The sequence below is a fragment of the Aulostomus chinensis genome, chromosome 12 (genome assembly GCF_037954235.1).
Source record: "Aulostomus chinensis isolate RoL2024-O1b breed Wild chromosome 12, RoL_Achi_v1.0, whole genome shotgun sequence".
NCBI classification, from domain to species: domain Eukaryota; kingdom Metazoa; phylum Chordata; class Actinopteri; order Syngnathiformes; family Aulostomidae; genus Aulostomus; species Aulostomus chinensis.
Window position 1 is genome coordinate 2,892,916 of NC_141331.1, and position 17,260 is coordinate 2,910,175.

General features: G+C 49.6%; 1 protein-coding gene across 1 annotated transcript in view; it reads left to right on the top strand.

Moving 5' to 3' along the window:
• The window catches only part of LOC147251746 (tissue factor pathway inhibitor-like), a 31,986-nt gene that overhangs the window by 12,895 nt on the left and 1,831 nt on the right, over positions 1-17,260 (top strand). Inside the window, exons 2-5 of the mRNA XM_086219652.1 lie at positions 6,636-6,836; positions 14,743-14,919; positions 15,593-15,673; positions 15,782-15,844. Coding sequence (XP_086075778.1) covers positions 6,636-6,836; positions 14,743-14,919; positions 15,593-15,673; positions 15,782-15,844 — 522 coding nt within the window. The remainder of the gene's footprint in view (positions 1-6,635; positions 6,837-14,742; positions 14,920-15,592; positions 15,674-15,781; positions 15,845-17,260) is intronic.

Here is a 17,260-nt window from a genome sequence, read left to right on the forward strand (position 1 = left end):
CTCCACAGCCAGACTGTTGGTGTTAGTGGCTGGTTTACTTTGCAGTTTTTCACATGACAGTAATACACAGGATGAGGAGTGTTTGTAGTCCGGCAGGAAGTGGTCATGTCGGGGATGAGGAGTGTTTGTAGTCCGGCAGGAAGTGGTCATGTCGGGGATGAGGAGTGTTTGTAGTCCAGCAGGAAGTGGTCATGTCAGGGGATGAGGAGTGTTTGTAGTCCAACAGGAAGTGGTCATGTCAGGGATGAGGAGTGTTTGTAGTCCAACAGGAAGTGGTCATGTCAGGGATGAGGAGTGTTTGTAGTCCAGCAGGAAGTGGTCATGTCAGGGATGAGGAGTGTTTGTAGTCCAACAGGAAGTGGTCATGTCGGGGATGAGGAGTGTTTGTAGTCCAACAGGAAGTGGTCATGTCGGGGATGAGGAGTGTTTGTAGTCCAGCAGGAAGTGGTCATGTCAGGGATGAGGAGTGTTTGTAGTACAGCAGGAAGTGGTCATGTCAGGGATGAGGAGTGTTTGTAGTCCAACAGGAAGTGGTCATGTCGGGGATGAGGAGTGTTTGTGGTCCAGCAGGAAGTGGTCATGTCAGGGATGAGGAGTGTTTGTAGTCCAGCAGGAAGTGGTCATGTCAGGGATGAGGAGTGTTTGTAGTCCAGCAGGAAGTGGTCATGTCAGGGATGAGGAGTGTTTGTAGTCCAACAGGAAGTGGTCATGTCAGGGATGAGGTGTGTTTGTAGTCCAGCAGGAAGTGGTCATGTCGGGGATGAGGAGTATTTGTGGTCCAGCAGGAAGTGGTCATGTCAGGGATGAGGAGTGTTTGTGGTCCAGCAGGAAGTGGTCATGTCAGGGATGAGGAGTGTTTGTAGTCCAACAGGAAGTGGTCATGTCGGGGATGAGGAGTGTTTGTGGTCCAGCAGGAAGTGGTCATGTCAGGGATGAGGAGTGTTTGTAGTCCAGCAGGAAGTGGTCATGTCAGGGATGAGGAGTGTTTGTAGTCCAGCAGGAAGTGGTCATGTCAGGGATGAGGAGTGTTTGTGGTCCAGCAGGAAGTGGTCATGTCAGTGATGAAGAGTGTTTGTAGTCCAGCAGGAAGTGGTCATGTCAGGGATGAGGAGTGTTTGTGGTCCAGAGGGAAGTGATCATCTCCATCGTTCCTCCAGCAAAACCCCATGTTGCTCTTCCACTTGATTTTGGATGACTGATGAAAATCTGCTCTTTGGTGAACAAAAGTTAGCGAGACTTCTGGGTTTTGTTCTGAAATGTAAATGCGATGGTTGAAAACATGAAGCTAAAAAGGTGAACTGAATGCAGGTTCTGTTGGTTTAATAAAGGCTAATGCTACAAGCTAATGTTGCACAGACTTCCCAGCATCCAGGTGACTGAACCTTCACAGTGAGCTGGTCACTGGCCATGGCGAGCCCTGCTGCCTTGCTGTTCCCTTCACGCGTGCGTGCAGCCAGCTACAGGGTGTTAGCACGTGAGGCTACTGCGCTCATGTTGCTGGACATTGGTGAGAATATGCAGGATTGCTTGGGCATTTAACTACTCTGAGGATAAATGTTCTACAAGACCACATGAATTCATCAGCTGACAGATGTCTGGGTCCAGTCAGCCGTCGTCATAGCAACATAAGAAACTCCTTTGTTCAGTCTGAAGATTCCTAGAATGAAAGCGGAGTGGAGCTCCTTCTCTTGCAAACAGATGAACAACCTCTAATGAAACGCGTTCATAATCACTGGCCTCGTCCGTTCAGTTCAACGGTAAAACCTTGGGACGGGCTGTGAGTCAGCCTCCGCCTCGCCGGGCTCGGCTCCCGTCAACAATCACTCCGAGGGGCTCGGCACGCGCCCTTCTGGTTCCTCCACTCATGTTGCAATCCACCTTTTCTTGAAAAAAGAAGTTTGAACTCTTTGTGCCATGAATCATTTAAACCTGTCAGTTATACAGGTAAAATGAGTCACAGCAGGAAAGGCTGTTTGAGCGCTGACTTCACTTTCTATGAATCGCACACAGGAGCTCGCCTCATCCCCGTGTCATCATCCGTCTTTGAATGATAGAAAATAACCGATTAACGGACACGTCGATGATGTCACTGATGGGAGCCTGTCACGAGGGAGTGCATTATTAGGCTGTGACTGACATGGTGTTGCGCTTGCATGCCTCTGCACTTGCGGAAGCTGTAGGCGGCTGGTGTTGTGGGTTCAGGTTTGGTTCAGGTTCCAGTTCTCCTCTGGAACGGCAGTTTTCTCGATCACCACCTGTTTTTGCCCCCACCAATCAAATGTGCTGACTCCTCGTTTTCGATATCTAACCTTATTCATGCATCCTCTCCCAGATGTGTTGCTTGTTCGAGCTGCAGTCCAGAGCCACCATGAGCTGGTGTGGCTTGTTGATGTGACATCAGAGTGCCGGCTCGTAGCATAGCGTTCAGTTAAAGTGCTGACGTATCAAAACAGGACGCCACAAAAACCCTCCTTTTCTCGATTCATCTGTTCTTTTCCTACAAGTGCTTGATCTATCATTTTTTATTTAAAAAACACACAAACTGTCCAATGACGGACTTTTAACCACTTTTAAGCAGGAAATTGGCATCTCCATGCATGTGTGTGATGCTACCGGTGTTTTTCCAGAGTGACGGCGCTGCCTCAGCAGTAGACGTACCAGCAAACACCGGTGCGAGGGAGCAGTGATACCTGAAACTCACAACAACTGAGAAAGTGGGTGCAGAAGTTTGACTGCTCAGGTGGACTCCGGCTTTAAGCAGTTTAAAAGCTGGTGGAAGGTCCTGAGTCGCAGCCCCGATTAGCAGCAGGATCTGAGAGCAAAGATTCGGTCTCAGAGACTGTTGGACTGCTCAGGAGGCTCCCTGAGGACCGAGAGCACAAGCGTTGATCGCGGCGTTGACGTCCTCACGCCGTCAAATCAAAAGACTTCTTGAACAAAAGGGGCAATGAAACCGTGTCACCTTTGTTGTTGGTTTGGTTTTTTTTTTTGGTTCACTTGTTTTCTTTTGCCTTTGCCGTTGTAAAGTGTGTTAACGGACACAGAGATGAAGATACCGCATCATTTTCTGGTACACTGAACATGCTGGGACTTGGCCTCAAACTGATTTACCCTGCCCATATCAGGAATTACAGAGGTGCTTGGCACAGCGCTAATGTTGAATAACTCAGATCTCAATCCAAGTGTGTGTGTGTGTGTGTGTGTGTGTGTGTGTGTTCACATCTCTCGGCCAAGGTAACCCTGTCTGCAATACCCAGGAGACTCGCTGGCAGTGAAAAATTGACGCATCTAAAATCTGTTTCTCTATTCAGCGCCGTCCGTATTTCAAAGACAGGCTGATTTGTCGGGGGCTTCCAGGGGTTCTGCTGATGTATTGTAAGAGGGCGACTTCATTTATTCACCTCCTGTTGAACAACCTGGGAGGCTGGGATTGATCAGCTGGGGGGGGGGGGTTGTTTGCATCCAGATTGCAAGATGTTTGTGTGTGTGTGTGTGTGTGTGTGTGTGTGTGTGTGTGTGTTCTAGTGCAGGCACATATGTAGGAAATGTTTTTTTCTGTCAAAACCCCCATTAGAATGAAAGAAGGGCCTCCCACCCGGACGTGCACGCTCACGTGCAGCTGTGCGTCCAGCAAGTCAGAGGATATTCTGTGAGCACTGATATCCTGACCGTTACCTCATCCTCCAGCCTCCCCCTGCTCGTGAAACTGGGTCACAGCCCCCAGAAAGCTGGGTGGTTTTAGCTTCAGTGCTAACGGGCTAGCGTGAAGGAATGGAATTGATTTTATTTACATCAGGAACTGAGACGAAATGGAACACGTGAAAGCGGAGGACGTTTGTAGCACCCAGAAGGAAAACAGAAGAAATACTGCCCCCCCCCCCCCCCCCCCCCACACACACACACACACATTTCAACACGTCTACAACACGACACCAGTATAAAGACACTTGAGCTGTCGGCTCGAGGTGCTTCACCAGAACGTCTTCGGTCGAATGATCAAATCGGCCATTGTTCTGATCGCGTGTGGTTTTCTAGGGTGGGAACGGTTTTATGTTACAAGACGGAACGTTTTCAGCTTCCAGTTAAACCTCAAATGTAGAAACAACAGGACGGAACGCGGCGCAGAGCTCAGTGACGAGGTCAAACACAAGTTACACAACAAATCCTCTCATCGAGGTGGGAAACCAGCCGAGCGCCTGATGGATGAAAAACCAACCTGCCAACCTCCATGTTTAGCGTTCAGACTGGGTTTTTTTCAATTTCTTTTTCATATCATACATGCATATGAGAACATTGGGTAGAACGTGTAGACCAGCGGAACAAGGTCCGATAGCTGTTGATAACAATGTGAGTGTTTTATCATAATAAAGGATCATTAATGCTTTATGAAAGAGTGGGAGTTGCTACTGAGGCACCGTGACGTTCATCAGCCCCGGCTCCTCTGAGTGCAGCCGGCAGGTCAGACGGAGCTCTGTGGCACCGTCCTGTTCTGAGCGCTGCTGTGGTTCACGCAGGACATCTGCAGCCATTCGCAGTGATTTTATTTGGATGTTTGAGCTTCGCTGTGCAGGCGGAGTGTGGAGTCCCAGATTCATCTCCTGATGGATTCTTCCAGGTTGCCCGCAGACGAACATCAGGCTTTTTGTCTCGAGTCGTTCCTCCGGCTTCTCGTTGCTTTTGTGTGGATATTGGAGGCAGGGACTGAGGACCACACTGCTCATTGCATTCCAGTCTGCTTCAGACACGACGGGTACAAATCAATAGAGGAATATCTGTTTTCTCTCTTGGGTGGCAAAAATCTGACCCACTGAGCATCCTTACTTACTGGAGACTGTCTTTCTCAGAGTCCTTTCTGCTCGCTGCTTCCCTCCACAATCAATGTCTCCGATGTGTCTCATCTTCACTCGTCAGTGTTTCCAGAACTAAAACGGGCTGGAGACCAGACAGCGACCCAGATTGTCTGGGCTGCTGTTTGATCCGGTTCAGCTGACCCAGTCTGCTGCTTATCAGTCACAACAAGATGAGCGCAAATAAAAAGCACTGCAAGTGCCTGCAGGGCCTGACTTCCAGTGAACGGGGGGGTAGATGGGGGGGCATTTGATAGCCGGCCTCAGCAGCAGGTTGAAATAGGAGTTTGACAGATTGTGGTGGTGCTGCTGGCCTCATTACCTCACCCGGCACTGCGGCTGTGTGCGGTGGAGACGATCCAGAGCAGGCTGACGGAAGCGCTTTGCTGCAAGTGCACTGGCGTGGCGTTTGTTCCCACCGCAGAGAACCGGCTCCTGATTGGGCCAGAACAAATCCAAAACCCTGAACGGCAGCTTTGTCTTTGCTGCTGCTGCCAGATAGACACATACATACGATATCCCTCAGCTGGGGGGGCGGAGCAGGAGAATTCCCCACTCATTTATGCACACGTACCCATAAAATGGCTCGGCGCCAAACACTGAGGGACGTTGAAGCAACTAAACGTCAAACAGAACCTTCCAGGACAGCAGGACCTCTCCAGGGAGACACAGCCCCCCTCAGAAGTCATTATCCAGAAAAGCTCGTTTCTCCCTCTTGATGAATCCACACACTTGATAAAGCAATTAAAATCATAGACTGGCCTCTGGACACAGACCTACAGAAAATAGATTTCCAGCCATTCCCTCGTAGCCATGTTGCTGGTGCAGCTAAGGGTTAACAGCTTCAGTGCATTAGTTTCACTTCCTATTTCCCTGCTCCGTGGTTTGAAAGATGAAATTAGAAAACGTCAGTCGAGCAACATTATTATTTTTAGCATTTCTCATGCTTGAGATGAAGATATTCTGATCCAGTTTGGGTTTTGGTGCGTTACGCTTTCATGGGTTGAGAGTCCCACTCCCGCTCCCGCTACCGTGACACGTCTGGAACGGCTTGAGAGAGTTTTCCTCAAACTCGGCACAAACTGCTCATCAAAATCACATTACAAGCAGGCAGACGCCAGATTCGTCAGTCAAACTGTGGGCTGAAACGCCTTCAACTGGTGCGGCGCTGCAGAGGTCGGCAGTCGGTCAGAGAGGAACGGCGCTCTGTCTCATTGCAAACCTCATCGTAATTACAATATCAGTCCATATAACCGCAATTGCAGCAGGTCTTGATGAGCAGCTTGTGCAGCTGTAGTGTAGACGTCCACTGGGACCCATGGATGATCTGAGAAAAGGTCAGAGGTCACTGTGACAGGCAAACAGGGCAGACACATACATACGCCATCTTCTACGTCTTCATTTTGCTTCAGTACTTGAAGTTTACACCCAGACGAATTCTTTTATTCTGTAGGGGAAAAAGTCCCTCAAACCTCCTCTGAGCACCGAGTCCTGGTTCCTGACCCTCCCATGCTCGGGTTCCCTCCCACACACCAGCACATCACCAAGTCCTCAAGCTGGTTCTGACCATATCTGAGATGATCTGGTCGATCCACGAGGAGGAGCACGCCAACGTAATAAACGAGTGTATAATACCCTGTTGCCACCAGGTGGCGCTATGATGCGTCTGCCCTCCTGGGCTCATTCTCCTCCCCTCCGCTATTTCTGGTGAGATTCTGCTTCATGGTTTTGTGTAACCCTGCTGACAAACCGCCCTGAAAGCCTCGTGTTCTCGTCTCGCTCCAACAGATGGACCCCAGCCGGAGCTTTTCATCTTCAACGAGCTGTGCGCCATGAAGGATGACCCTGGACCCTGCAAGGCCATCAAGGAAAGGTTCTTCTTCAACGTGGACACGGGACGCTGCGATCTCTTCGAGTACGGAGGCTGCGGAGGAAATACAAACAATTTCGAGACCTTGGAGGCATGCGAGGAGACGTGCGTGGTCTCAGGTGAGTCAGCGCTGCGCTCCCCGGCACGCCACCGCGCCAGGAGTCGTCCTCCGTGAGTAGATTGTTGGGAAATGGTCGCCGCTGTTTTCAGGGACTGTTGTTCCTCAGAGTTCCACCTAAGGCATAAAATCCTATTACACAGTGATTTTGTCGCCGTGCAACCACAATGGAACCTTGCCAGCACATTAATTTTAAAGTTGTGCTGGAGGCGTGTGGTTGATGAAAGGAATGGGCACTTTGAAGGATCAGTCGCTGTTGTTTTATTCATACACAGAAGGAATTGATGATGCGAAGATGAATTAATAGTTGATAACTGGAAATAATGTGTTCAAGCACAATTGGATTTCTGGATTTTGCTGTGTGTGGAAATTGATTTGAAATGTTCACACGTTGACGTGTAATCCAATCAATCAAAGCCCTGCTAACGGATTCATGCGGCCTTGAAACGTCACGCAGCCGTTCACACATCACCACCACACCGCCACACGTGTGTCCAGCAACACGTGTGTCCAGCAACACGTGTGTCCAGCAACACGTGTGTCCAGCAACACGTGTGTCCAGCAACACGTAAACACGGCTGAAGAACCCTACTGGCAGTCGTGTGTTATATTTCGTTTGAAGTTGCGTTGAAATCGTCTTAAAAAAGTCTTGAACTGAACACCAGAGGAAGACTATTGACAACCTGAGCGATGGAGGGAGAGGCTGCAGGGAAACGGTGACCGTCTATCACCACAATCTCTAAATATGATTTCTTCAGCTGCCAAAAATGTGTCATCCCGATCCGAGTGATCAAAGGGGTTTCTGCAAGCCAAGAAATTCTTCTTTCAACCATTTCACATGAACTCAATGCAGCTCATGTCCCTCCACTGGTCTAGAACACAGAGTCCTGATCCAGACCGCCTTCCAGAGTTAATCCCCGTCCCTTTCAACGTTCTCTGATGTTATCGTTCTCCCCAGCCATCTTCATTAAAATCTGCCCGTCAGGTTCTGAGATAGCCTGCTGGCGAACCGTGGTCGCACCGTCTGGACTGCAGGAAATCAATAGCAAATCACTGCTCTCATTATCCGCTTTAAAAGTCTAAATGACAAATGACAACCGGCCGATTCAACCGTCTTCTCCCATGATCCTCACCTGTGTCTGCGGGCTGGACGGAACCCTCAGCAGGACCTTCTGCAGTCAGGGAGAGCGATGGAAATGATGGAGGAAGAGGTCTGGCTGGAGGATTATGGGAAATTGATTCCATGTAGTGTACATCATAGCTGGACTACAGAAAGACGGGTTCAGTGGGGCTTCGGGGTGTTTGTGCCTGAAGTGTCTCTCCCCAGCATGCACACACACACACACACACAGTCACACACACACACAGTGACGCAGCAGCTGCAAGTTCACAGTTCAGACCTCATTATTCCAGGCGATATAAAGCATCCCAGTGGATGTAAGCGGGTAATGAAGATCAGAATAATAAGGATGAAGTGTGGGCCGTGTCTTAAGTGCAGCCTCGACAGCGTAATAACACTCAGTCAGCGCTCCGCTTTTGTTGAGGATGTTGTCGATCTGTATCACCGAGGCGCAATCAGAGTCGCAACAACTAGACTTGTGACACCAGGAGGAGAATTCTTTCGCTGTCAGAGGACACGTTTTCAAAAGAGCTTCAGCCGACAGGGAGATTAGAAGTCAGCAAACTGGTGATTGGCAACGCCGCATCCACAGCATGAAATTTAATCTCCATCAGGAAGGAAATCACACCTCCAGCCGGCCTGATCAACATGAAATGTGCTTTTGAAAGCACTGAAATGACACCACAACAGTCAGATGGCGCCTGACTGACGGCGTGCTCTTCCTCAATGGCCAATAACCTTTCCACAGAGGCATTAAGCAGACAAGCAGATCATGAATTTATTTGCATGCATCGGTCTCGGCGCGCCCACACCCTCGCGTCTGCACTGTGATGACCTCCTGACGGGGTGGAAGCGCCATGAAAAGGTCACATTAAGACTCTCATACAAAAGAAGCTTTTTGATCATCGAGGAAAAAGCGCTTCCTAAACCCGAGTTGTTAAAGCGAAACCCCTCCGCCGCGGCTTTAGAGCTGAACAGTCTTGTAAAAGGAGAGCGGGGTTTTGTTGTGGTTCCAGTCCAAATAAAGAGTGCTCACAATTCCCATGCTACTGCAATAACTCTGGATTAATGGTAAGATTTTGTACAAATCCCATAATAAATGTTATTTCTGCTCCTGTAATTCCCTGCCAGTGGTGGGGATTCACCCAGCAATGCCGCGCTCGCTAACCTTTAAGCCGCCGCCGCAGTTCAATACTTCAATAGAGAAGAAAGGGGACTTGACAAAGTAATAAAACAGCAGCCGTGTCTGTGATGGATGTGGACAAACGCTGGTCTTAATGAGAAACTGGAGCTTTTTCACTGGCTTCTCTCGTGTCTCCATTCTAATGCAGTACTAAGTTTAATAACGATTAACTAAATTAGCAGCCGTCTGACACCTTTGTCCCCCTTCTATGTCTTCCTATTATTAATTTGCATCCTGTCTCTCCAGCATGCTGGTATTTTAATGTTTCCTGTGTAAACATCCAGATTGCAATTTTAACGGCGCCGCGCCGCGTCGTCACACCGCCACCGACGCCCGACCTCCGAGAGGGATTTTATATTCCATCTTCAGACATTTTCAAATGTCATGGCACTTTCAGCTTGTAGAATCAGATCTGAAGAGCAGGAGGGTAATTTATCCAGCGCAGGAGGCTTGTTACCATTAAATCACTGACATTTTAATGCTCATAAACAGCACAGGCAGGTGCTGGTGGTTTCACGCTCCTCTCCGCCGGCTTTGGTCTCCAGTCCACAACAATTTGTAACTCAAGATGACACACGCATGACCGGGATGTTCTCTGTAGTTCCCGGAGTGCTGTCGAGAGCGCTCTCTTATACCTCAGCAGCAGGCGAAATCTTTTGCTTTCCCACACTGTTGATTTAGTGAAACCATAATGAGTCACAACCGCCGTGTCCCAGGCTGCCCCGTGATCTGCTGCACCGCTCCCCAGCTCCGTCTCCACACATCACACACACAAGTGGTGTTTCTCTGTGACAGCTGCACTTTTTTCTGTTTTGCTTTAAGGCTCAGACACAGACATCGTAAAGAAAGAAGGCAAAAAGGAAATAAGGGGCTGAAAGCTTCATGGAAACAAAAGGCTGTGACGTTAGCCGGAGGTCGCAGCAGCTGCTAGCGCGTGAAGCAGGAGGAGAGTCGGCCGCCAGTAAATCACAGAAAAGTTCAGTCTTGAAAACTTTGTACCGCCGTCAGACATGAGCACTGACGCAATCAGGGTCCTCGCCGTTATTACGAACAGCGCCGGTTCCGTTTGTGATGTGTGTGAAGGTCTCACACGGGGGGGTAGCCGGCTGCGGCTGCATGGTAGCCAAGTACAACGTCAAAACAGCCACGAAACGCCGCAACCGTCACACGAACGACTCTCGCCACAAAACAAATCTGAGACTGTGGTTCTCAGCAGGAAGTGGAATGGAAGAAGAGGGTCCATTTCGAAGGAGTCCAAAGTGAAGACGTTCATCTGGGGGTCGTGTTCTCCAGCGATCTGGGGGTCGTGTTCTCCAGCGTTCTGGGGGTCGTGTTCTCCAGCGATCTGGGGGTCGTGTTCTCCAGCGATCTGGGGGTCGTGTTCTCCAGCGATCTGGGGGTCGTGTTCTCCAGCGAGGGGACTACGGAACACGACTTGGGTCGCAGGCTCAGACCAGCGAGCTTTGCGTTCACCTCGCCGCTGTGGTGAAGATTAGAGAGCGAAACGCTAATCCAGCCGTCAGCCTCTGTTCCTGCTCTCGTGGATGGTTTTGAAATATGACTCATGACTGAATACATAAGAGGTTGAACATGTGGTCGAGGCAGATGGCCGCCCACTCACAGCCCGCCCTCCAATATTAAGAGGTGGGGACATGTTTGCTCTGGATGAGCTGAATTAAATCAAAGAGCAAAGTTTAAGGTGTGCAGTACGCGAGCGTATCGTGTTCTACAACGCTACAATTTCATTTGGCAGACGCTTTTGTCCAAAGCGACGTAGAACACAAGCAAGAAGTTGTGGTGTTGTTTGCTGCTACATCCAGAACTGCTTTGACGCGCCAAGAGCTTCCTCTTCAAACACCCCCGAAGCTGCAGGGACCAAATCTGAAGTTAAGAGAAAAGAAATCAAGACAAACCTGCTGACACGCCATCCAGCCGCCTGTCAGCAGGCTTTTATTCCGAGAAATCAAACTCAACACGAGAACAGCTTTTCCTTCTCATACAACTGCTGGATGAAAGGAAGAACGTCATTAAAGGAAGGTTTGGAACATCAAACGGCAACAGCTTTTTAAGCTTAAACGCTTCTAAAGTGTTGACAGGATTATGAGGCTGATTGGCAGCAGCAGCCATGTTGGGAGGCTCGGTGATCCAGGAGTCCTCCTCACTACCCTTAAACTGTCCTCAGCTCTAGGAGTTGCTTTCAGTGCGAAAATGGTTTATGATATACTCTCAGATGAGAGCCGGAGGAGTCCAGCCGGCCCATCAGTATTTATAAGAGTCTCTCCTAAGTTACTTTTAGTCTTGAGATGTTTTTTGAATCCAGATCTGGCAAAGCTGAGTTCCCTGCAGCCTTATTAGGGAGTCATTTAAGCTCGTATTGGGAGAGACAGTCTGTGCCAAGATACCACAAACACCGTCTTTTAACCCCCCAGGATGTTGGTTAGACTACCAGCTTGATTTATTCTGATCCTCATAGATGCAGAAATAACGTTATAATATTTATTGCTGTTGATGGAGGCCTCCTGTGGGGTTGGATTATGTCTCCATCTAGTGGCCGCGCTTAGACTCACTCACTCAGATTGACTGTATTTCAGTAGAGAATCCCAGGAAGCCAGACAAGGTCGGAACTTTTAGAGGAGGAGCAGCAAAGGCTTTGAAAATAATGTCTCCAATACAACAGATGAAAGAAACTCAGGAGTGACGAAGAGGAGGAGGCAGCGCAGGTGATGAGGCGACTCTGAAACAACAGTTTTTTGTTCATACACCAACCTGGCCGCTCCTCAAATCAGAGTCCGGCCTGCTGTTCCGTAGAAATATTGAGGCTCCCTCTGGAGAGCCGCCAAAACGCTGCGGCGAGGGACTGCGTGATTCACAGTCTTGAAAAAAGAGCTGCCCGATAATTCCCCTCAAAACACAAATCACCTTTTCCACCTTCACAGCTTTAATAGAGAATTGTGTTTCTGAATAATTCATCACTGCATTGCTTGAGGGAGAGTGCCAGACCGCCGCTTGACACATCGATTTGGTGCTTTTAAGTCAAAGTCACCTCATAAGATGTATTTAGCTGTTGTATGATGCAGTATTCTGATGACAAGACGCTGCACGCATCACCGCGAGACTTCCCCAGGTGGGGACCTGGATTACAGACGCCCTGGAGTTTGATGCTAAACGATGTTAACCAGGCATCATCTGATTAAATATGTGCAAGGATTTGCGGGCACCATCAACCAGCCTCCCTCCAACCACGGCTTTCCTCCAGCCGCCTTCCTGAAATCACCGGAGCCCTGGGCATCAATGTGGTCCGGTTTCACCTGCATGCACAACCTGTCCGAAGGACGGACTCACCTCTGACTTGTTGCAGCAAAATTAGTAGAAACAAGGTGGTAAAGAGGCATCCTTCACTCAAATAGGTGTCAGATAGGCGAACTGGGTTTTTCCTTCCTGTATATTGAGCTTGAGGGTTAACGGCGGCAAAAGCTGCTCAGACATGTCAGTTAACGACCCCTCAAGTGCATCACCTGACATAATCCACGTCCTCTGCATCCAGACGAAGGCTCAGCAATCCACGAGTAGCAAAGAGTCCCAGTTTGACGCCAACGTGAACGAAGGCGAGCGGCGCGGTTCAGCTGAATGCGCCAGCTGGTCACACGTGGCGCCGCCGCCAGTGAACCAGAAGGCTCCCGAGTGCCGATAGATGAACTTGAGTGTTTGTACGCAGACATTTTGAGCAGCTGCACTGGTGTTTTGTTGTTAGCTGTTTGCCTCCTTTAGCTTCGAGCTAAATACACGTGACTGGCTCTTTCTGCATTCTTGTGAGTGATGCAGGAACGCAAAAAATATCTTTGTGAGCTCAAGACACTGGTAAGAATTTATGGATGCTACAGATTCACACCTTCATTCACTCAGTCCTCTCGCTTAGACACTTGTTAGCGACCGCCGTTGATGAGACACGCAAAAAGCTTCTACGTTTGCAGGTGTGGTATTTACCGATGTATTTTAGGCCGTAGAGAAAAGCATAAAAATATCTTAGACTTGTGTAAAAAGACCTTATTTAAGGCCTGAAATCAAAAACCCATTGACTTTGCCACGAGCAACCCGGAGGCACAGCGATGCTAACTGATTTCTGGGTTTATAACTCCTTCCTGCATTGCTCTGTGACGGCTGCAGCGGCGGTGCAGCAGTAGCGGTTGCGGCAGCAGCGGTCGCGGCAGCAGCGGTTGCGGCAGCAGCGGTAGCGGCGGCAGCTCCCGTGGCAGCGGCAGCTCCCCTGTCTGCTGGTGTTGACGCGCAATGAAGAGGCTCCAAATGCAGCCTGTAAAGAGATGGCGCGAACAACAATGCACGTTAATGACATTTTAAATGCCTTCAAATGTAGAAGAGTTAACGATCGACTGTCAAGGGTGAAAACAAGGAGAATGATTAGAAACAAGAATTAGACACCAGGTGAACAGAGATCACGATCCCAACCCTCAGAGACCCACCGCTCAGATTGGATTGAAACTCTGAGAAGTGAAAGAGAGGAAATGAGAGCCGAGGTGAGAGGTAGCGGAGATACGGCCCAAAATAAGAGCCAGACGAGGAGGAGGAGGAGGAGCGGGTCTCAGGGGACGAGGGAGCTCAAGGAACCGGACTCTCCGCTGGATGGGAAACTGGCGGGAGTGGAAGTGTCACTGTAGGACTCTGCAGACAGGAAGCGGTCACCGCGTCACGGTCTGGCGCTGTCTTCACCGTGTCTACGGCGCACCCTCTCCTCCCCGCACGGCTCACCAGGTTCCCAGGGTGTTTCCATGTCCTCTTTCATTGCATCAAGCTGAAGTGTGCTACCACAGCTCCATCCATCAACAGCAGTTATGCTTTCGCTGCAGATCTGAAGTTTCAGTCCAGGCGGCGGTGGCCTGTTCGATCACCTCGTGTTGATTTTATCAAAGCGAGTCGATCGCTGAACCATCGGAGCTTTGAGTTCATAGCAAAACAAAATTAAAAAACGCATCCATGCAGGAAAATTAGAAAGGGAGTCTTTCTACCTCTCCACAGTCTGCTGGTGAGGGCGTTTTTCCAGCGGTTAATAAACGCATGACAACAGTGGCGGCGGCTGCGTGGAGGGAGGCGAGAGAGAACGCAGCTCCTGAACTTTGGAGAGCCTCAACTCAAAGAACGCCAAGTCATTCTTATTTCGTCAACTTGTGACAAATCTGGAGCTGATTTGAGTTCGTTTCGTCGACAGATGTGCGATAGTTCCGCACCACAAGCACGTCTGTAACAGCGCAGTGCAGAACTCATACTTCCTCACGCGTCACGTGACTGCCGCCACCGTCACCCTGGAAGTCACTGTGACGCACGCGGGCTGTGACCGGTGACCTTGAGCTTTAGAAATGAAACGTATGACACCCCAAAAGACTCTTAACTTTCCTTCCACGCTCCACGCCGCCTGTAGTTCTCATTTTTGAGGGTTTATCATCAAGCGTGTGATGGGCGCCATGCAGGGTCTGTGGCGTGCTGCCTCCAGCTGGGTTGGCTGTCTGAGGGGGCGCGGTCTACCGCGTCTATGTAAATGTTACCGTTCGTTTTATTTTGCTCACTGTGTTTCTCTCTCTCTCTCTTTCCTAGAGGACAAGAGCCCCTGTCACCTGCCCGAGGCCCCCGGGCCCTGCCGAGGCCTGGTGACGCGCTACCTCTTCGACAGCCTGACTCAGCAGTGCAGGCACTTCTTTTACGGCGGCTGCTTTGGCAACGCCAACAATTTCAGGAGCATGGCGGAGTGCCAGTCCAAGTGCCAGAACCCAGGTACGCCTCTGACTAGCAGCCCGTCGAGGACTGTAGGTTCTGGTCCAGATAGGAGGGAGGTTTTTGTGGTCAGCAGCCTGGATGTTCCGTGACTGGGCGGGGGGGAAGTGTATCCCAGTTGTTTTTTGCAGTTGAATTTTAAAAAATGCCTCAAATGGGCTCAGATCAGTTAGCGAGCTGTAATTCCTAAACGTTTGGATTCACAGTCAACCCTGGAATATCTTTCCAACGGCGCAGAGTGAAAGTACTTCAGAGTGGTGATGTAATCCAAACACTTCTACTAACTTATAATGAATCCAAGCTGACCGTGAAATAACGATCCAGCTCCGTTCAAATTGTTCCGCGCTGACTAAAGTCCACTCAATTATGCTAAACGTAGAAGTCATTTAGACGCCGAAGCTGTCAAAGAAAATAACAAGCAAGTCGCTCGGCCGGCGCCGAAACCTCCGGCGCCTCTGTGCGCCTCAAATCAGGAGGAGGAGTGTCGGTGTTTGCTTCCTTCCTTTTAATTCCAAAATTATAACTGGGACTGAAGGGGATTTGGTCTGAATGTGACGCGCTAGAGAAACTCTGGGATCTTGACTTGTGTTTTTATGCTGCTGTTGTATGAAGAGAGGTGGAAACTCACCTTTATGTTTCTTTTTCTTGTCTTTTTCCATTTTTGGTCACATAGTCAAGTCCACCAAGGCACCGGCGGTCCGTGTCCAGGCCGGCGCCAGGAGGTCCGGTGTCGTGCATCAAACCGTGAGAACCGGTATGAGGACATGGTTTTCACTCTTCTGTTTCTCCACTCTGGTGGCTGCTCCTGAGTTTATGGGTACGTGAGCTAATTGTCCTGAATCTTCCTGTCGACGCTCCTCAGCCGAAGCGACCGTCAGCAGAGCTCCGCTGCAGCAGAATCCCACCGCTCCAAACCACCACAAAGGTACAGCATGTCCAGGTTTACCTGTTTGGCACAAACCTGGATGAGGTTCAGTCCCTTTGAGAGTCAGTTTGCCTTGGGCGATGAACAGAACTGTTCAAGGTCATTTATTTTCTAACTGGAGCAAACATGCACTTGTCTCTTTTTCATTAAGACGGGGGGGGGGGAGGGGGGGCTAGAGAAACAGAAGGTTGTTGCTTCCAGGTAACGAAGCTGAACAAACTGATTCATTAGCGTGCAGCAAAAAAAAATTAAAGACCTGCAATGGGAGAGAAGCAAAATCTGACACTGATGCTCGTCCAAGTGTTTATCTGCTAGTTGATGCTGGAGAGCGTCTGTAACGGCGTGACTGGCAGCAGCTCTGAGTGACATCACAGTGACTTGTGGAGTCCTTGAGGGGCTGCAACACCAAACCTCCCCATGAGCACCGCTTTGCTCTGCAGTAAACGCATTGGTTGGTGCTGTGGCGCCGCTCACCGACTCAGAAGTACGTTTCACTTCCACTGAACGTCTTAAAATTGATGATCTGAAAGTTACGAGAGAATAAAAAAGGTGTCAGTGGTTGTGGCGTCGCCCCCTCAACACATTCTAGAGTTCCACAAGTGGAGACTGACACCTTGTGGTTGTAGTGTGAAGTACATCTTCAGGTGCTGGTGAGAAGAAACTGAACAACCGTCCAGCTCCCACACTTCTATCAGCTGGATTTTTATGAATCTTCTTTCTTAAAAACCATGAACGTATCCCTTTAAGTAAGAATTGAATATTCAAGTCACAACTAGAACCAAGGGTTGTTTTTACTCCCAAATCCTCTGCAGGAAGTGCTCAGGACTCAGTCACAGCTCCGGAGGGATGTTGCTGGCTTGAGGGAGTTAAAAAGAGCCATCAACCTGACCTAGAAACTATCTGACGGCTCATTGGCTTCTGCTCCTGGCCACCAGGTGGCGCTGCGAAAACAAATCAAAGTTGAGGATCGAAGCCACCCTGCGGGAGGCCCAGGTGACAACTCCCAGCGCCTCTAATCCATCAGGAGAAGTCGGCGAGCCGTCAGACAGAAGCTGATGAGAGCAGGCGATGCCTCCGGGGAGCGGATTCCCGCTCGTTAGACGCTCAGGACAGCTTCCCTCCACCTCCCCAGCCTGAAAATCAAATGTTTCTTTTCAGCGATGAGATACAGAAGATTTAGTTTGGAATCCAAGCTCGCCATCACATGAAAGAATCACTCCTAAAACGTTTAATTTTACTAAAAGTAGTGGTAGTAGTAGTAGTAGTGGTAGTAGTGGTAGAAAATCAGATGAAGTACAGCAGCCGTAGGTCTTGGTTCTGTTGTTCACCGGCGCTGGTGATGGACGCTCAGAGGTCTGTTCCTGATCGCCAGAAAAAAACAAAACAAAAGCGTGATAAAACTTTCAGTTGTCACAT